Source organism: Python bivittatus, unplaced genomic scaffold, assembly GCF_059951505.1.
Source record: "Python bivittatus isolate LINGU-HERP-01145 unplaced genomic scaffold, Pbiv_v1 ctg000580_np1212, whole genome shotgun sequence".
Taxonomy (NCBI): Eukaryota; Metazoa; Chordata; class Lepidosauria; order Squamata; family Pythonidae; genus Python; species Python bivittatus.
This window is the reverse complement of record NW_028277087.1, coordinates 9,371,884-9,392,594: the sequence shown is the minus strand read 5'-3', so window position 1 is coordinate 9,392,594 and position 20,711 is coordinate 9,371,884. Positions and strand designations below refer to the sequence as shown.

General features: G+C 43.0%; 1 protein-coding gene across 3 annotated transcripts in view; it reads left to right on the top strand.

Moving 5' to 3' along the window:
- MISP (mitotic spindle positioning) overlaps positions 1-19,802 on the top strand; it is a 32,004-nt gene extending 12,202 nt beyond the window's left edge. For 2 of the 3 annotated variants that reach the window (XM_007436818.4, XM_015889563.3), the window contains exons 2-5: positions 6,994-9,118; positions 10,969-11,156; positions 12,729-12,767; positions 13,692-19,802. In XM_007436818.4, the coding sequence (XP_007436880.2) occupies positions 6,994-9,118; positions 10,969-11,156; positions 12,729-12,767; positions 13,692-13,787 (2,448 nt within the window). In that variant the 3' untranslated portion in view covers positions 13,788-19,802. Of the gene's footprint in view, positions 1-5,320; positions 5,429-6,993; positions 9,119-10,968; positions 11,157-12,728; positions 12,768-13,691 lie in introns of those variants that run through there. The other variant, XM_025172278.2, reaches the window with a different exon arrangement.
- Positions 19,803-20,711: the final 909 nt, after the last annotated feature.

The following is a 20,711-nucleotide window of genomic DNA, read 5'->3' as shown; positions in this document are numbered from 1 at the left end:
TAAGTGGGGAGAATGCAGAGAAGAGAGTGCGAAGAGCAGCCTTCCAGATCACGTAAATCAGGGGTGGCAAATCTCAGCATTCCTCAACATTTATGATACAATTTATCTGAGCCTGCTGTGAATTATAATTCAGCAACATCTGAACCCCGATTGGTGCTTAGTTGCATTAGCATATTGGAGCACTCTAAAACCTTGTAAGAAGTACCACCCTAACTCAAACCAAATTAGGTCCATCTAGCCCAGCATCTTGTATACCGTAACAGTAGGGCAGATATTTTCAGGAAGCCCACAATCAGGGGCATGAAGGCAACAGTTCTTCCCCCCATTCTATATCTGCCATAATTGTTATTTGCAGGTAGACTGTCTCTGCATAGAGACACCCATCTAGCTCTGATAAAAAATAGGGTTCATCTGGCTTAAATCAAAAGAGCAATCTGACTCTCGTTCTTGTGCCAACCAGGTGTTTCTGGAAAGCTCAGAGGGAAGGGGCATACGTGCAAACTGTTCTCCCACTCTTGTCCATAACTACCAGATACAGGCTTGGCTGCTCAAAAATGTTTCTTTTGGTTTTTATCAGACATGGTGAAATCGCCAGCTTCATATCTTGTATCTGGGCTAAGATGTAATGTGGTTTATCTTGTCCTAGGCTTATGACTGGAGTGGGGTAGGCAACCTTCAGGCTACCTGTAGCTCATCAGCCCATTTTCTATGATCTCTGGACCCTCACCAGAATTTGAGGGCGCCATTTTTCAGCTGGAGGGGTAGGAGGTGAAAATATCAAGCAAAATTAGACATGTTAAACCTCTGCTTGATTCCATTTACTTTTTAACCTCCATCCTTCAAAAGCCTGCCCCCTAAAATTGTCCAAACATTTCAGTCTTGTTCCCTTGGTTTATGGTTTAGCATGTGTGAACCCAGCCACTGCAGCTTGTTTAAAAAAAAAACAAAAACCTGGGTCAAAACAATCCACAGTTCACACATCATCTCAGTTTCCCTACACTATGCAGATTCCCAAGTCATTCCTTTAGCATGGAAGTCTAGTAGCTGAGCGTTTGGGGAAGAGAAAGAAACAAGGCGGCATTCGGCATTAGATACCAAACACCTGGGAGTGCGCAATAGATGCGATTCCCACTGCGAGGTGAGAATTAAACAAGGACAGCTTGTTCTCCTGGGGAGAGAACCTGTGACTCAGATAAAGGCACTCCACTGCGCTTTGTTCTCCCCACCCCACCCCGCCTGCAACATCTCTCTGCTCCCTGGGCGGCAAGGGAAGGAGCCTGGCCTGAAGCCTGAACAAACCAAGCTACTTAGCGGGGGAGCAAGCAGCCAAAATACCCCTTCTGGGCAAGGGTTCCCAAATTCCCCCCTCCCCATCCCACAGTTATGCTAGTCACCCTTCCCTTGTCCTTACAGGATTGTTCATACAGCAGGCATCACCTTCGGTAATCGGCAGGTAACGTATAAAGATTGGGTTGGGTTTCATTTTTGACCATCTCCTAGCAGGCTGTGGATGTGACAGTGGGTTTCATATGATTGGATGAACGCTACAACTGATGCCGTGATCCAGTGTTTCTCAACCTTGGCCACTTTAAGATGTGTGGACTTCAACTCCCAGAATTCCCCAGCCAGAAACACTGCCCTGGTCCATCAGTAGTCCCAGAATCAGTAGGAGTTGCAGTTCCATGGTTGTTTCTGCAATGCACGTGGTTATTTAAGCTGTCTTGGGTGGGTGGGTGTGGCAATGCTATTTTACCTGGCCTATTCCAGTTCTGTCAGCACCAAGTGCCTGATTCATCCTGTTGTTATTATACACAAACACGTTTCTATGGTTATTCACTGGCTACTTCCACATTCTGCCAGTCACAAGGTCAGATCTAGGAGTTCAGTTCTGACTTCATGGTATTCAGGAGTATAGAAATGACCTCAGATAAACATGATGACAAATCCCCTAATCCTTCATTTTTTTCTAGGGAAGGGGTAAGTGGACGCACTTCCAAATGAAGCTGTGGACTGCACTGACACATCACATTTAATCCCGAGCATCTTAGTGGGCTTTAGGAGGTCTCCAGAGGCAATCTAGTAAACAAAACATTATGCTGGAAGCTCAAGGTGCTTTTTCTTTTAATTAAAAGAATCTCCCCTTTAAGTTAGGTGAGTCAGGAAAGCTGGCAGGTGCCAAGAATAAACTGAAGAACAGCCCTTGGTACCCCTGGCACCACTTTGCTGATCCCAGCGCTACTCTGAGACATCAGACTTGGTCTCTGAGTTATTCTGTTAAGGTTTCCAAAATCAACTTGAATTACACCTGGAATGGGGATGGAAGAGAAATTCTTGGTTCACCATTTTAATTTCCTTTTTATTTTCAGGTCAGTATGGGAATTTATAGCAATCTGAGTTTTGCGACAGAGTCCTTTTCTAAGATAACCACAAGATAAAGTATAATTGGGGAAAATGAGCACAACTGGTACACAGGTTAATGAAAGTAAGGTAGAAAAACACTGGGAAAAGTGCCCACTTGTGAAAAGGCTGTATAAAAAAACTGAGCATGTTAGGAGACATGCGTACAAATATATGTACAAGTCTACCTGCAAACATTTTTTTAAATTCTCAAACTGATGCAGAATGAAATTTAAGATTGCAAAAATGAAAAGTGAAAAGAAGCTGAAATCTGACAGCCCTCCAACTTGGAGCTTGGCTGTTTCTTCTTCTTTTTTGGCCTAATTTCCCTTGCAAAGAAACTTGATCCCATTTCGAAAACCAGAATTACTAGCTCCTCACTGCTGTGGTCCTGAAATGCTCCCCAGAGGGAACTTATCTGGGTTTGGTTTCCTTTGGAAGGAGAGCTCCCAGAAAACTGTAGGGTGTTTTGTTTATTTTGTATATTTGGAGTTTATTTACAAATACACCGTTTGAACATAAACAGAGAGAAACAACATAGCACAGATCTAAATTACATAATCTGAGCTGGAGGGGGAAAGTGCCATGAAATCGTATTATTGAAAGGGACTTTCAAAAAACAATGTCTAGCTCTTAGTGCAGGAAACATACTGCTATAGTCTAGAAGGAAAATCTATTCTATACCTTTTGAGGTATCCCAGTTTTGAACAGCTGGTTTCATAAGGTCCCTAAAAATTAGTCTGATATTGTTGTTGAAATTCACACTCACTGATTCAGTTTCCGCCCTCTCCACAGGAGCAACAGAAAACAAATCCATTCCATCATCTAGATCAGTGTTTCTCAACCTCAGCAACTTTAGGATGGATGGACTTCAACTCCAAGAATTCCCCATGCTGGCTGGGGAATTCTGGGAGTTGAAGTCCACCTATCTGATCTAGATCAACACTGATCTACAGCCTTCTTATTTATGATGATGAGTATCGTATTGGACCATCCCTGTTTCTTCTTCAGCCTAAGCATATCCCCATGTTCAACCTTGACTCACAGGACTTAATCTCCATCTCCTTCCCCATCACTGCCACCCTCCTCTGGATAGAGCCAGATTGTCAAACTGTTTCTTAAACAAGGTACCCAGAATTGTCCTCAAGGTGAGATCTGACTAGTGCAGAATAGAATGGAAACATTGCTCTTCAAAATTCTCATGTGCTTCAGTCAGGGCAGTCCTGCAGGGATTGTAGTTTTTAGCAGCTTCATCGTATGGCTGCCTCGTGTTTTGCACAGGGTCCACAAAAACCCTTGGCTCCTTTTCATAGCTGCTGCTAGAAGGCATGTGTCACCTATCCTGCATTTGTGGTAAATAATTCTTCCTAATGCAAAGTCTTACATTCATCATAAAAGTTTGGGGTAGTGATCAAAGGCACTGGGCTAGACACCAAGAGGCTGTGAGTTCTAGTCCTGACTTAGGCATGAAGCCACCTGGGTGACCTTGGGCCAATCCCCCTCTCTCAGCCCAAGAACCAGTTTGGTGTACAGGTGAAGGTGCTGGACTAGAAGCAGAGAACCTGTGTTCTGGTCCTGCCTTGGCCATCAAGTCAGCTGGGTGACTTTGGACCGGTCACTCTTTCTCAACCCTAGGAAGAAGCAATGACAAGCCTCTTTTGAAAAATGTGGCCATGAAAACTGCAGGGACTTGTCCAAGCGCTCACCAGGAGTCAAGATTGATTCAAAGGCACCAAAAAAAAAAAAAAAAGTGTATATATTTTACATTCATTATTACTGAAACTCACTTGGTTAGTTTAAGCCCAGTTTTCCATCCCTTTCAATCCAGATTCTTTTTTTTTTTTAAAGGAACGAAAAACAAAACTGGAGTTTTATTTCTCTCTGCTGAAATTGTCCATTGCTGGTGCCAAATTGCTGAATGCCCAGGTTGAGGGACGAGGGATGGAATTTAATTAAATGTTGCATGGCCTTTGGGTTAAAGTGCACTGTTTTCTTATTGTGAAACAGTTTATGACTCACACGTTTGGTTGCTTTGCCCCTCACACTTGTAAAGTTAACACTGTGTCAGGATGGCAAAAGACTCCATTCTGGCTACACAATCTTTACAAATAAGCTTGGGTTCTGCTAATCATGGATTGTGTAAAAATAAAGGTTTGTTTTTGTTTTTTGTTTTTGCTCTCACCCATCCAACTTAACTTGAAACTCTTGTTTCTTCCAGTAGAGGGTAATAGTTACTCATCTTTCGTCATAGGGTAGCCAGCTTGGCTGGGCCACGAATTCTGGAATATTGGTGTCTGATATTTAAAGCTTTCAAGAATTTTGTCCAAAATAGTCATCATCTTTTTTTTTTTTTTTAATCTGCGCTCAGTCGTTACCGACTCTGCAGTGACTGCTTGGACGAGTCCTTGCAGTTTTCAAGGCAAGTGTTTCGGAAGTGGTTTGCCAGAGCCTCCTTCCTAGAGCAGAGCCCAGCTGGCGAGCGCAGGAGGCGGGGTTTCCGTTGCTTCGCGCCCTTTTCAGGCGCGCACGGTTTTTCGCGCTTACCAGCAACTGCTCCCGACTCCTTTTTGCAAGGCGCCGCCAGCATTTTTCCTCCCACCGGAGTGAGAGTACCCATTTATCTACTCACGTGAGTTTTCAAACTGTTGGGTTGACAGGAACTGGGGAGGAAACAGGAGCTCACCCTGCTAACGCGAAGGCTGGACTCGAACCGCTGAAGCGTCGACCATTTCTGGCCAGCAACTTTCAGCGTCATTAAGCCGCTGCGCCACCGCGTCCCCTTAGTCATCATCTTAGGTCTCAATTTCAGTGGCAGCCACCTCTTTACCCCCATGACAAATCAATACATGTAAAGAAAGAACTGCAGCGCGTGTTAGAACAAGGGGTCACAAATTGTGATTTCTTTTTTTTAGAACCTGACCAAGCTTGTGCAGGTAAAGTAGGAGCCCGGTCAAATTTTTCCCCACCTTGCTTGCACAAGCCCACAACAATACTGCAGAGTTTGGCGGTCCCCAGGTGATAAGTATTAAATGTAAGTGGCATGCTTATTTCTTGCCCAACTCTAATGAATCCATTAACTTTATTCACACAAAATCATTTCTTCTTGTACGGACTCATGGTATCACAGTGTTTGAGAACCCCTGTGTTTCCCTTCCCTTTGAAGAAATTTGTGGTCCTTCCATTTTTGCTGGTCACTTAGAAGGTGAAGAATCACAAAAGGCCATTTGTTCACAGCTTTGGACAGGCAAGGTGGCATTAGAAGTTGAGTCTCTACTTAGCCATAAAACTCTGCTTGGATTGGCCTTCTCTTCCACCCCATGGAGTTATTATAAGAATGATTTCATTCTGATGAACTGGTCTAAACCCTTTGGAGGAGAGGAACAAGACAGGCTTTCGAAAATTTCCTTAATAAGCGTAAGGAGGGCCCAGGCTTTTCCCGTTTAATCATGGGTTGGCTTTTGTGAACTAGCTTTCCACTGCAGGCTAGATGTGCTTTACCTACTGGCCTTCCAGTAGCAGGTTAATAAGGAACTCTTCCAGAAGGCCTTTGGATGCAATTAGGAAAGCATCATCAGAAGTGTTTATAGGTCGCTCTGGTTCTAAATTAATAATAAGTGCCGATTTATGATTACACTATAATTATTATTACACTATTAGACTGTGGACATTTTCTTTTTTACAAACTGCCAAGAGTCATGTGGTCTAAAAAGTTAATAAATACATAAATAATAAGCCTGTGCCAAAGAACCGCTGGATACCCTGCCTCATTTCCTTGCCCAGTTAGCTAAGGAACTTGGCCAGTAAGGAATGGAGAATCCGTTTCCCTGTTGTCACTGCAATTCCATCCATCCCAGAATGCTGGCAGGCAGGCAGATCTTCCTTCCAGGGATCCTGAATGGACAGTGTGTGTTTTGTGAAGGTGAGAATGTCTGCAGGAGCGAATAATGATGTGTGTGCAAGGAGGAAGGTGTAGGTGGAATATGCGTCAGGTGGTAGACACAGATGTGATCTCTGGAAGTAAAAGTATCTGAAATGATTGCTCACTCAGGGGCTAAAATAAAATGAAATGAAATAAACTAACATGAACTTGAAATACATCCAGTTATGGCTGGATTGCATGTTCCAGGATTGGGCATGCCGGCTAGTGCTAGAGAAAGTTGTAGCTCAGCAACATGTAGACACCCATAAATTCTCTACCCTGCCTTAAAGAACTCACTCATTTCTAGTGAGAAGGATCCACTCTAAGTCTTAGATCCTGAAACAGCTGCTTTCGCAAGAATATACAATTTTGCCTTGACAGGGAGTTGGAGATGTATCGCTATATCTCTGCCTGTTTAAATGTCTGTATTGTATACCACTATGGCTCCAAGAGCTCATGGGAACATAACCCTATCACACAATCCCATGAGGGAGCTTGGGATGAGAAAGAGAGAGAGAGAGTGATTGGCTCAAAATCACCCAGAGAGTTCCATGTCTAATGAGGACTTGAACTTGAGCCTCCCCAGTTTCAATCCAATGTCTTAAGCACTACTCTGTTTCGTGTATTATACGTATGTTAAGGCATGTAATTTATCTAAATGTCTTCTTGTCCTTCAGAATCTACAAAGCCCAGTTGTTGATGCAAACATTTCTCAAGAAAACTGGATGACTGAAGAGATTCCTGTCACTAAGGAACATCTTCCAGAAACTCAAGACGACGTCCATGAAATCTCTCTTCCAAAAATGGAGTCTGACACCAGGGACATTCTCTACAATTCCGCTCAGAACACAGAGTTCAGTTATGAAGGTCAACATGAGCAGAGTGGTCAACAAGCAGTCTTACAACAAGAAATAAGCCTTGAGGACAAAGATAATGAGTTTCTTGACTTGGGTCATCCTGATTTGAAGGTTGAAAATGGATGGAGAATGTTAGATTCCACAGAAGATCAATCCCAGTGGATGGCCAAATCTATAAATGGAAGGACAGATCTCTGGATGCCACCCCCAGACAGAGAATCCAAGTTGGAAGTACTCAAATCTGGCTCACTCTATGACATCCGGGCTTACAAAGGAGAGAAGAAACCTTCCAGACTCTATGAAGAAGATGATGAGGGGTTGCAATATAAGATTCCCTCCAAGGTTGCCTCACCAGAGATAGCCAAACAACTGGAAGATGAACGGCAGGAGATTATCAGAAGCCAAGTTGTGAGAAAAAGCAATACAATAGCAGAAAAATGGAGCTCCACGAATGAGTTGGAAGCCAATAACATGGCCTCTCTTGGCAAGGGTACAACAGAGCCCAGAAGGAACTACTCCACTAGCTTTGCTCTTTGTTTTGACAATCCTTCCCCAGATTGGGAAAGCATCCCTGTCAATCCTGAGAACATAGATACAGAACAGATTAATTTTGCTGCTGCCCGACAGCAGTTCCTTGTGCTGGAAAAGACTAATCCAAAGATGCTGCTGGAACCCAAGAAACAAGTTCCTTCTGTGAGGGAGCTGAAGGCAACAAGCCATGTTTATGGGAGCAAAGAACCTCAGGATCCTGAAATGCCAAGGAAGGATAAGGATTCAGATGAGTGCAGCCAGAGACGATTGAAAGAATTTTCAAAGGGGGCAGACCTTCTCATTCTCCCCCAAAGAGAAGCCAATTCTTATTCAGGGACTAGTTTCATTTCTGGAGAAAAGATGCCTTCTAGCTTGAGGGAAGCACTCCCTGACTTGAGCACGGGGAATGTTAATGGAAGGACATCCAAAAAGGAATCAGGAAATCCTCTGGCCAGGGGCCAAGATCCTGCAAAAGAGCCAGAAGTTAGGAATGAGACCCCCATTGAGCGGGAAATCAGATTGGCCATGGAGAGGGAGGAGAACCTTTGGAAAGAGCGGGGCATCCAGCGAATCAGTTCCAGAGATGATCTGGTGGAGATCCGATCCAAGCCTCTTCTCTCATCCCCAGTCTCTTCTCCAGCTTCCTCCAGGAAAGGGAAGGATAAGCCTCGCATTTCCTTTTATGTCCAGAGGGAGATTGAGCAGGAAACCAAGCGTGAGGAGGACCTGCAAAAGGAAGGGAGGTTGCCAGGAATATATGACCGAGGACTTCGCCAAGAGCTTGCAGAACGTCGGAAAATTTTTGAGCGGGAGGAGGAAGAGGCTCCGCTGCCTTCTCTGTGCAAACAAAAGAAAGAGGGTGAGCTGCTGGAGCCCCTGAATGGTGACTCTGCACCAGTTTGTTGTGCCGTTGTCCCACACAAGGAGGACAGAGAAAGAATTGTAAGCCAGAATGTGAACTGGAGCTCTGAGATCCATCGGCCCTCTTCAGTTCCAGCTGTTGGCAAGAAAACCCCAGGAAATGAACTATCCTTAAACCTGTGCTCCGCTGCTTCTACCCGAAAGATGGATTTCCCTAGCCAAAGCCCTTCCTGTAGCCAGGATTTGAAATCTCCAAGAGACAAGTTTGTGCTAAAGAAGCAACATTTTGCCATTCCGATTCGGAAATTCCAGTTCTCGTTTCCTGAAGGTCAGAGACCCCCAAGCCTTCAGAAAAAAGAGCATAAACCTCAGAAAGCAGCTCCACGGGATGAGCTCTATACTGTGAAGACATGGCGGCCCCGGACATCCACCCTGATTGACCAGGAAATCCAAGATGCTTTGCAAAGAGAATTGGAACTTCAAGAGCAGAGGAGAAAGATCAGATTGACCACCGAGGAGCTCCCAAGTTCACGGGTGTCATCTCAAAGTTCAGGTAAGAGGAACAGAGAATAACAATGAAATTGTGCTGGATTCTGACCAATGACATAGCACTGGTGCAGGAGACTACCATACTGTACGCTACCAGGTTTGAAAAATTTCTCCTTAGAACCATGGGACTGTTTTGTTCAAGGATGGTTTAATGCTCAAGAGACTCTTCCAGTATGACTGGACCGGTAGGAATGCAAGTCAGCATTTGACATGGTTGGTCCAAATCTCTAGAGCTCCGTTCCATGAGAGAGATATTTGGCAATTTTGTTTTTTTAGCTGTGCCCTAAAAACTTGTTCTGTGCAGATTTGGACAGAGCAGATAAGTTGCTTTTAATATAACACTGCTCTTCTTTTAACTGACTTTTTAAAAATTTGTGCAATACTGTTGATTCTGGCTATCCTGCATTTTCAGTCCTTTTTCTCTTTTTATATTACTGAGATTAATATATTTTATTACTCTTTATTTAAAGCTTGTTTACAGCAGTCCTTTCCAATCTGGTGTTCTCCAAATATTGGAACAGCAATCCAGAATTCCCAGCCGCTATTGCTAGCTAGGAATTCTGGGAATTGCAGTCCTAAAACATTCTGTATGAAGGGCACTGTTGGAGATGGCTGGTTTTACAGAAATCTTTTGGGGAAAGGTTTCTGTTTTCAAAGGCAGCTTAATGTTTCTAAATCATTATCAAAAGAACAACAGTCACAATGTAATATATAGAATGATAGGTACCTGATCCTTGCTGTCAATGAAGGCTGTTTCCCAGCCCTAGCTGTGTGAAAATAGGCTACAGGAAAAGGCAGCCCATAAATCTCCAAAGAAACTCATAGGTGGTGTCATCTCTGTTTCAATAAATAAATCATATAGCCAAAGATTAGGGGGAGAATTAGAGGAGGATACGTGCAACAGTACACACAAACAATTTGATTTTTAAAAAATGTACCATTGGCGGAAAAGGCAAATCTTTTTTCTTCTAAGCTTAAAACAAGAGTGGGAAAATGAAACCCTAGCAGAGATGGGGAGAAAGCTATCTGGATCCTGTTAGCCCATAGCTGTGTTTTTCAACCTTGGCAACTTGAAGATGTGTGGACTTCAACTCCCAGAATTCCCCAGCCAGCATCCTTTTTCAAACAGTGCCCAACTAATGGAGGTAACTCAGACCTCCTCTGACATTCTATCAAGCAAGGTATTCAGGTAGACAGTTTCTGTACATGGAGGATCATATAGCTGTCTACTAGAAGCTCCGACAGCTTTCTCTGCAAATTGCCCAAATCCTTTTTTGAACCAAGCCAATGTCCACTTGAAGGTCCTGTGACCCAGCATTGAATTTATTTTATGTCCAAAGGGGTTCCATCACCCCATATTCATTGTTCCGGGAGGTGCAAAGTCAAAGGGAACAGCTGGAGGCAAACTGGACACTGGGTCAATCACATAGTCAGCTATTATGTAAAGCAGCCAGCTTTTCTTTTTCAAAGTAAAACATTGACTGAGGCCCTGAATGGAGTTCAGATTCAGATGAAGCTTTTGCAAAAATAAGAGCTCCCCTCCCCTCAATTCAGAATAGCCAAACAGTTAAGCCCCACAATAGCAGCCATGAATTGGATCTGCCCTCATGTTTTTGCATAGCTGCTATTACTTTAAAAAATATTCACAGAGCTGCCAATTGCACACAAAACATCATGTCCAGTTGGCCATCAGAGGACAACAAAGGGTTTTTGTTTGAAGCCCTGAGTTCAAATCTCACTCCGATACAAATTCCTACCTTTCTTCTCTCCACTTGACTCCTTCTAGGATCAGCAAGGGCACTGTGAAGACGTCGCTTGGCTTGGCCTTAACACTCTTGTATTTTTCCTCCTCAGCTGCATCAGGAGATGCTGGCAGTTACTCTGTGTCCTCCTCGCCTGTTTTTGTTCCTAATTCACCCATGAAGTTACCTACTTCACCCATCCTGTACCGCACCAGTGTAACAACAAACTCCCCTGAACCAAACTTCAGAACATGCCAGAGTCCAATACAGTCCCGGATGAGGCCAAAGGAGGAAGGGAAGGTAACGAACGGGAAAGGACTTGAAGGAATGGGGGTTAGCCTTAGCCAAACTCGTGCAGGTAGAGGAGTTTCTAGCAACAGCAGTTGGTCAGGATGGCTACATGAAGCTCCAAGATCAGAGGTAGCCTACTGAAAAATACTGCTGGCCAAGGATCAACAGCAGAGAAGTAAATTTAGCACCTTAAAGACCAGAATGTTTCTGGCTGCTGTTAGAGACAGCAGGACTGATGGATAATCAGGCTGATCCATGATGGGAACCACAGAACTGCTTTCTTGAAATAAATTCCTGGCCCTCAGTTATGATGTGCTACACACAATGGCCTTCTTGATGAGACCAGAGCTTAGATCTATGACACATGATGCATAACCTCACATTATGCCAGAATATGGTTAGTTGCTTGGGTATCACATGTGTTTTGCCAACCTGGGTTTAGGGTGAAGTGTCTTACATGACAGTAGCCTGGGTCTTCCACTCCTAGTCCAGCACCTTCTCCGGTAGACCACCTTGGCTCTTGAGCTGAGAGAGACAGACTGGCCAAAAGCATCTCAGGGAACTTCTGTAGCTGAAGGGAGACTAGAATCTGGGTTTCCACAATGTCAGCCCAACATTGTGATTACTATTCACAATGTAATTTGCTCCAGAAACATCCTAATGAAATATAAGTTTCTGAACGTAAATAACATGGACTGATGCTTTTTGCACATTCAGTTCACATAAGGAGCTGCAAAACCTTTTAGGGTGGATATAATGCTCTACATAAAGCAGGATTGGGCAACCTTTTTTAAGCTGGAGGCTGAACATTCTCTTTGCACCCTGGCTGGAGATATCAGAAGGTGTGGTCAGTGGTGCTGTGACATCATCAGATGGGCAGGGCTGGCTTTGATTTGGGTAGATATAAGGAACTACATGCGTGCCTCAAATCTTGCAAAATTTTGCTACTTAACCCTGACAGGAAATAAGTGCCCCCAAACTGCTCCTTAACTAATCAAAAAAGGTCAACATGCTCAGACTCACCTTCTCTGGAGGGACTCTGGGGGCCACAAATAGGGGTACTGAGGAGCCACCAATGACCTGCAGGTGGTAGATTGTCCACATCTGAAATAAAGGAAAAGGTTGGGACTGATTGAGAAATCAGACAACTTCAAGAGGTTTTGTTTTATATTTCTGTCTTTGTAATTGATTAAAATTAAAGAACTCCTTTTTGCAGCCCCCCCCCTCCCATTTCTACTATTGAAATCCACCAAATATCAATGGCATACATGTCTACTTTACGGGACAGAGAGGGGGTAAAACAAGTAGAAAAATGTTAGCTGTGTTATGAAACCAACAAACAAAATAGGAAAAAAAGGCCTGAAAATTCTGCTCCTGATGATGCACCCTAAGGCCTGTGGTGCCTAAAACGATGCTTTAAAAATGTGCCATACTCAGCTGCAAAAAGGCTGCCAGTCATGAACTGCACAAGATCCATTTTAGCCTAAAAATGTTGGAGGACAGTCAACCTTTCCCACAGTTTGCAAACTTTTGGTTTTAACTCCCGCCTTCTAACTTTCTGTCCCTTTTCCCTTTTTCCAGTATGCTGGTATTGAACTCAAGGATGAGATTGACAGTGAGGTAAAGTAAGCTTTGTGGGGAGCAGCGTATCTTGGCATTGCTTTTGGGTAACAGGAAGGAGATACCAGTTTGAGCACCTTTCCCCTGGCATCTAATCACCTGCTCTGGTCGCCATTTTTATCTGCTGTTTCCCTGGACAATGCCTTCATCTCATCCCTGGCCCATGCTCCAGACAGCCTGAAGTTATTCTTACCTATTTCAGTGTTAAAGCTGTGTTTTCTCCTTAAGCAACCCACAAGCCACAGCAGTTTTACCATGGGTAAAATCAGATACACTTCACTATGTTGGCAGTGGCATGGTCAGGTACCCCCTCTCTTATCAGCTGTTGTTCAGGCTGTCAACTATTTAGGCTGATCCAGCCTGGAAAGAGCTTGGCAAGTGGGCAGACATCCCCTGCTACGTCTCCCACACCTTGATCCAAGATTGGAAGAGGTGGCAGCTGAAAGGGACTGAGCTCTCACAGACAGCTAATCCCGTAGATCTATCTTTCTCAAAACTTTTGCCCATCACAGCAAGGTCTCCAGGATCATTTCCAACCCATCCAATCTCTGATTCTAAGCGAGCTCCACTCCTGATGACTAAATGGGCACAACATATAATTTTACTGGCCACAGTATAGAAGTGGTTTGCTCTTGCCTTGTTCTGGAATGTTTTTTGACTCAATGTGCAGCCCTGAGATGACCTGGTGATCTCCCATCCAATTACTAACCAGATCCAATCCTGCTTGGCCTTTCGGGGGGGGGGGGGTCAGTTAAAGTCTTAACATGCTGCTACGTACTGTGCCCAATGGTGGATCTTAAAAACTATACTTGGGTATGGCTAAACTGAGACTCAGCGTCCTCTGTGTGTGTGTGAGTGTGTGTGTGTGTAAAGGCTGAGACAGGAGTGCTCTTCCTATCTGATGGAACCTTTGCTTTATCACAGGTTGTGAAATCCACCAAGCCGATCTGCCGTAGGGGCGTCCTGGCTCAGCTTTGGGAGACAGGGCAGATCCAGAACATAGATGATGACAGTGACTGATGAAAACACCCCTGTCGTGTTATGCAATTCAAGAAAGGAATCAGATCTGCCAAAATGGCTCCAGGCATGGTGCCAGCAGGGATTCTTCTGCTTTTTACACATTTAAAAATTCCCTCAACCTCTTTTTTAATTTAATTCAGTGATCAGATCTTTCTGACTAACCTACCTTCAATCACAGAACTCTGTTTCTTCAATTATAAGATGTTCTCCTTGGCACAGTATGATCTGATCCTGTCCACAGTTTCGATGGTACCCATTTCTATCCTGCTACCAGAGTTGGCCCCTCTCTGCCATTTCCTTAAGGCTCTGATGGCCTGAAATCCAGAGAAAGGCTTTATAAAATCAGAGATTATAACTGCCCAACAATCTTTTAATCTCTGTACTTTTCAGTTAAGCACTGGCTGCAAGAAAAAGTGGCAAGGAGGGATAGAGAAAAACAATGCAGCAGTGAAGTGAATTTCTCATCTCCTGGTGCATGGACTTGCTTGTCCCTTAAATTTCAACTTCTTAGGAAGATCTTGGTGGCTTGGACATTCGGCAAATAGTTTGTACCTCTTGTGTGTATATTTCTATGCATGTCCTGGTTTCTTGAGAGCATCACTCCTAAAATCCCCAGTTGGGAAGACCATGTTGACTGGGAAGCCTGGGAGTTGCAGTGCCAATACATCTAGAAGGTACAAAGTTAGGGAAGGCTAGTCTCCAGGCAGGCAACACTTTGCTCTGGTTTACCCACTCATGTCCTCTTACTTTATGGTTCATTTATTGTGCAAACCCAGAAAAATGGATTAAGCAGGGAATATAAACATAGGATTCTACAAAGCTGTGTGCATCAGCAGGAGCAGAAAGTTTCAAAGGGAATCCTTGTTTCTTTGTAAGGAAAGATATAGTCAGGGACCTCCTGCATTTTGTATATTATTACAGGGCTTCCAGATAGAGAGTTCCTAACCTTTTCTATCAAAAGACATTCTACAGCTATTCCCACTCTGTCAGCAGATCTTTTAGCTTAGGAAAAAAGACAGGAGGGGTGGAAGGGTCATAAATGGAAGATGACTTTGGTTACTTATGCAATAATTTTGTCTCCTTTGTGGCTTTTCAAATGGCTTCTTCCATCTCTTTTCTTGCCTCATGCACAAAATGTTAATGTAGGGAAAATGGAATAATAGCAAAAGGGCAGCCTATGAAATTGGGATGCTTAGGTCAAACAAATTTGCATTAAGTTGTTCATCCAGGAGGGCTTTCTCTCAAACACATGAAAGCATAGAAAAACTACCTGTATAGTTTCACAGGACGAATTATATTTCCTTTCTTCTTTCTTTGGATTTATCCACCAAAATGGTCATCCCAATTCAGCTTACAGAGTACTGCACACACAGCTAGTGTTGATTTCACTGTGAAATCCTATACAATCTTTCCTGGAAAACAAAGTATAAGTTTCTGAATTGGTGGTCCATTTAAAAAAAAAACCCAAATAAATTAAGTATCTTGGAGGCTGAACCCTTACCAATGCACTCTTAACCCCTCACTCCTAACAGATGCCATTTTTCCAACCAAAATGAAATATCAGCCTGCTACAGCCTTCCACTATCCTTGATGTTATTGTTTCCTTGGCCTTCATAGGAAGATGTTTGGGATTGAAGGATCAAGAGAAATGGTTGGAACATGGAAGATAAGTAAGCAAAGTATGTGGGATGAGTACATTAACAGCAAAACTTACTATCTGATGCTTTAAGGAAGGATGTTTCAAACAACATTCCAAGAAACTCTTCACCGTAAGAGATTACAGGGGGGGAAAGGAAAGTTCACCTGAATGGAGCCCATTTTCTATCATTAGAGCTTTGCCTTTTGATCAGGGGTCCAGCAATTTTTTAATTAACAGATTCCACAGCCTGAAAATGTTTGCAAACCTCTGGAGTAGCTGATAGCTCATATAGTTAAGAGGTTGCCCCTGAGGTCCAGCCTGAACTTCCTTCCTAGTAATTTTAAGCCATTGGATCTAGAACTCCCTTCTGGAGCAATAAGTAACTCGCTCCTCCTTTTGTGTGACAAGCTTGAGATATTTGAAGACTGCTATGATATCTTCCCCTAGTTTTTTTTGTTTTTTGTTTTGTAGGCTAAACATACCCAGATCCTTTAACTGTTCCTTGTAGGCTTTGATTTCCAGTCCCTTCACAATCCTGGAAGCTCTGCTCCAAAGTTATTCCAATGTGTCACTGTCCTTTTTGAAATGACCCCTGGAACACAGTATTTCAAATGGGCCTGACCAGGGCAGAGTAGAGTAAAACAATTACTTTCCATGGTCTGAATTCTATAGTCTTGTTGTAATGCACCTCAATTGCCTTTTTAGTAGCAATTTCACATTGCTGGCTCATGTTTAACCTATCGTTTACTACACTAGAAATCATACAAATTATGCACAGCATAGATAGGTTTTTGGCCCAGGATAACCCAATAGGTCATCACATGAAGTGGAGTGGTGGAAAATCCTACAGCAGCATCTAGAGGCTTGCAAAAGTTGTTGACTCCTGATAAAAGGATAATCACAGAAACCATAAACATTAAATTAACCAAGTTTTGTGTGCTGTGCTAATCCACTGGACGAGTTGGTAAACTACCTACTCAGAAGCTTAGGCAGAAAGGGAGAAAAATGACTTCCTGCTGGGGACACCCCAATCCTGAAGCCAGTGTGTTCAACTGAAGGACAGTTCAACAGATCACACGGGTAGTGTGGATTACAGTTGAAGACGGATTTGGACCCCGCACTTTGTTGTTTCCACTGTATTTCCAGTGTCCTTTCACGATGAAACTTGTCTGTTTGCAAGTGTGCAAGTTAAAGAGAAGCCCAGCAGCAATGAGCAAAGGCAGCCCCCTTCCTGGTCCCCCCATTGCACAGATTTCTGGTATGCATAATCTCTCTCTTCTTTCTGACAAGCTTAGCTTCAGGCCCCCACTGCCAATCCACACGGGTCACTTCCTCTCCTGTTTCATTGCAGTTTCCTGGGCCAATTTACAGAGTGTGAAAAATCAGACTCAGGGTGACCTTTGCCCCAAACATGACAGCTTTGGTTACAATCCTTTCCAAAACCAGAAAATCATGTGTTTGACTAGATAAGCTTGTTGATGTATATAATTTTGTGAGAGCGGAAAGAAACAAAAGACAAAAAAGACTATTCTGTTTTCATTCCTTTCTGAACCTAAGCCAACAATGGAGTAAAGCGAAAGTGGACAGTGTGAACATGCCACTCGCTTTGTTTTTCCTTTCACTGACGGGTCCCAACTGTTCTCAGTGTATTAGGATCAGATCTAATTTCCTGATTCTTCTCCTGAACAAATCATCGGTTTCCTCTCCCTAAGGGACAGCATCTGTCAGGACTATGGCTGAAAAGGCCACTTTTAGGGGGCTTCACGCATGTATTTATTTATTTATTTGTCACCTGTCTATCCTGCAGCAATCCAAAGACTCTCACTGCACTAAACCATTTTTATTTAACTATGGTTTACAGAATAAGCCACAGCCAGCTGCATTCACACAGCAGATTACACGAGTCTTTAGGATTAAGTTATCATCTAGTTAACTGACACCAAGCACAATTCACCGTGCTGACGATAGCATTTAGGCTCCTAAAAAACCTGTGGTCTGGCATATTTTAGGAACCGGCTTTTTCCAAACTAATCTAACCATTCCTTAACATGGGACATCCCTTCACCATTTCATGCAGAAAGACTTCCAGTACTGCATCTAAAGTATGGAACTCCCTGCCTCAGGAGACCAGGTTGGCACCTCCCTGGTGGTCTTTGCCAAGTGGGAAAGAACTTCCTGTTTTAGGAAGGCAGCATTTGTTTCAAAGATAGTGGAATATTTTCAGAAATGTTACTTGCTGGCTCTATTGTATGCTTTAATTTGTTAATGCTGTTGTAATTATTTCGGGGCATATTTTTTTTGGTTCTTCTTTTAAATAATTTAAATTTTGTATTAGTTAGCCATCTTCAGTAATGCATATGCATTAGAAGGGTCGGATATAATTTTTTATATTAATAAAATATAAGTAATTAAATACACTTCACCAAAATCAAGCTAACCACATTACAGCTTAGTGTGATGGGAAGACCTAGTCTAAGTGGGTGGCTGGTGTGGAGGGGGGAAAAAAAGGCAAATTCCATATTAGGGATCACTAAGAAATGCATCAGAAATAAACCTGCTGATATTAAAGTGCACTTATAATCATCTGTGGTGTGACTGCCTTGGAATGTCACCTACAGTGTAGGCCACCACCATGAATTGTTCAGTTTGTGTACATTTCAGCCCAAATAGGATGTTTAAAGATGGAGAAAATGCAGCCTTGCACAAGTGAGAAAGCTTTCACGTGGTCTCCTGCCCAGCACATGGAACTGGACTGGATGGCTGTAACAGGTCCTTCCAGGTCTAGGAGTCTCTCCATAATGCCGCAATTCATCTGATGAAGCTAAAGGGCGGGAGAGTCATAAAGAGGAGAGCCTGCTTTGCACAGCACATGGATAACTGGTTGAATCCACCACTACTGAACACATTGGCCCCAATTGACAAAATCAATTTGCAAATTTATAGAAGGAAAGGCTGGTGAGTAATTTCAATAATGATGTCTCCTTTCTCAAACTTTGATGGGAAGTGAGTTCAATATTAGTGAAAGGGGACTTGGACAGAAGGATGGTGCCCCATTTCCTGCTTCTGGACTTGCCAGAAACACCTGGAGGGTCACTGAGGGGGCAGAATGCTGGACCAGGTAATCCCTTGGTCTCCCCCAGCCACTTATGCCCTGGTGGATCCTATATTTAACACAAATATTGTTCTAGCCTCTCTTTAAAAGTTCACTGGTTTTAAAAACATTGGGTAGCCTCTGCTCTATTTTATCATATTCTGTTCTTGCTGTTCAGCTCTTTTCCACTGGAGCAGCTCACAGAAGTAAAGACGTGAGAGAAAGGAGACTCACCAAGCCAGTGTGACAGCCCCCTGCCCAAATCCTCAGCAAAAATCTCCACAGAGACAATGCTACTGCTTTTGATCAGAACAGTCCAACCTGCTCTAAAGCAGCTTCAAATATTCCCCCTGAAGCGGCCTTGCTTTCTTTTTAAAGACTTGGTACTTAAATCCATGTAATACGTTTGCAGGGCGGTTGGATTAGCTGCCCTCAGAAGAGACTTCTTTGTTGCATCTCTGCCTGAGGCACTGTTTTGGCCTTGCCACCTTCCTGTTAGTCTTTGTTGAACAGGTCTTCCAGATCTCTCTTTTATAAGCAGTTATAACTTACTAGAAATCCCTGGAGCTGAGGGACACAGCAGAATTTGACATGTTTGGAGGAGCCCTACCAGTGCAACTCTGCGTGATCCCCTAGTCCAAGAGTTTTGAAATTATTTCAGGCTTCAGAACCTGTTAGTAAAATAATAAAAAAGATCCTGGAACCCCTGATCAAAAGGCAAAGCTCTATGACTGACTGCATTTGAATTCTTTGTTGTTGTTGCCTTTAAGACTCTCATGAGCGCCCATCCATCTCTTACAGAATCCTAAGGTTCTATAGGCCACAGCTTGAAGATCCCTGCTCTAGCTTCTCTTCCCAAAAAGCCTTAAAGGCAGTTTAGCCTTCTCCTCTGTGACTGGAACATTCAGGCTACACATTTACTATGTGTTTCCAGAAAATCTTACTTCTGAGTAAATGTGAACAGGGTTGCACTGTCAGGCACTCCCAATGCAAAAGTTTATTCCCCCTTAGAGGCAACCCATCCTGCTAAACCATGCTGTGTTTTATTTCTTATACTGCTCATATTTACCATGGAAGGTTCTTGTGCCTGGATCACAGTAATCTTTTAGAAAAATGTGGAAGGGTGTGCCTTTTAAAAAAACATGATGCATATCAGTTGTGAAACTTGCCGACCTTTACATTTCCAGCTAATATAATGTATATTATCTATTACTTCTCTCCATTATTTCTAATCTGTGTATTATTTTTGTATATTCCTTGCCTAATATACCCATTTCTGTGTGCATTTCCTGATCAATTTTTGTGAATTTCAAAGCATGACTGTGTTTCAGTTTGTGTGCATGCTGCTTCAAATGTGCAGAACTTGATAACGCTGCATAAACAACAAATGTTATGGAAAAGTTCGGTTACACCAGGATAAAAACAGAATATGAAATTGTTTCAGATGCACACGCTTAGTCTACATTACACACTGAGTACATTTGTTATTCGCAAAGTATTTTTCAAAGCACATATGGCCCACCACATTCCCAGGACCCTCTAGAATGGGTGGATTGAAAAGTTTTATCCTTTTGTTTTGAAGTGGGGCTATAAGAAATAAAATGGGCACCTTAAGCTTTGGTTTGCAACTTAACAGTACTTTGTTATATTTTACTGTTAGCTGCCAAGAGCTGCAAGACATGAAAGTACCTGAATTTAATTGATACTGAACATAATAATCTGCAAATAGATATTGAAATAGGTGGGAATATTTTGGCTCAGCTCCAGTGTTTTCCTCAGGATCAATGTGTTCCATAATTCACATACATTAGGCAGATATAGAAATAGTGCAGTTTTTAATTTTTTGAAAGAATAATGTTCTCTAGCTCTAGGTTGCTATGAAATCTTTCCAAAAGGGATGCTGTGCTGGAGTAGCACCTCTGCATAGGACTCAACTCAGTTATCCTAAGCGTAGGAAGTGTGTGAACCCCACCCACCCCTCCATCTTTGCTGCTTTCTTACTTTTCTCTTTACTAAAAGTAATGACATGGATTGAAGAGAAACAAAATGCATACATCCCATCTGAGAGTACAGAGACCCCAAAGGAATCAAAAGTGTGTGGGGATCAGTTTTGACTCTTGCTTCATCATTCTATCAACAAAGTCTTGTTGGCATAGGATATGTTTGGCAAGGGGGAAAAAAAAGGAGTCTGTAG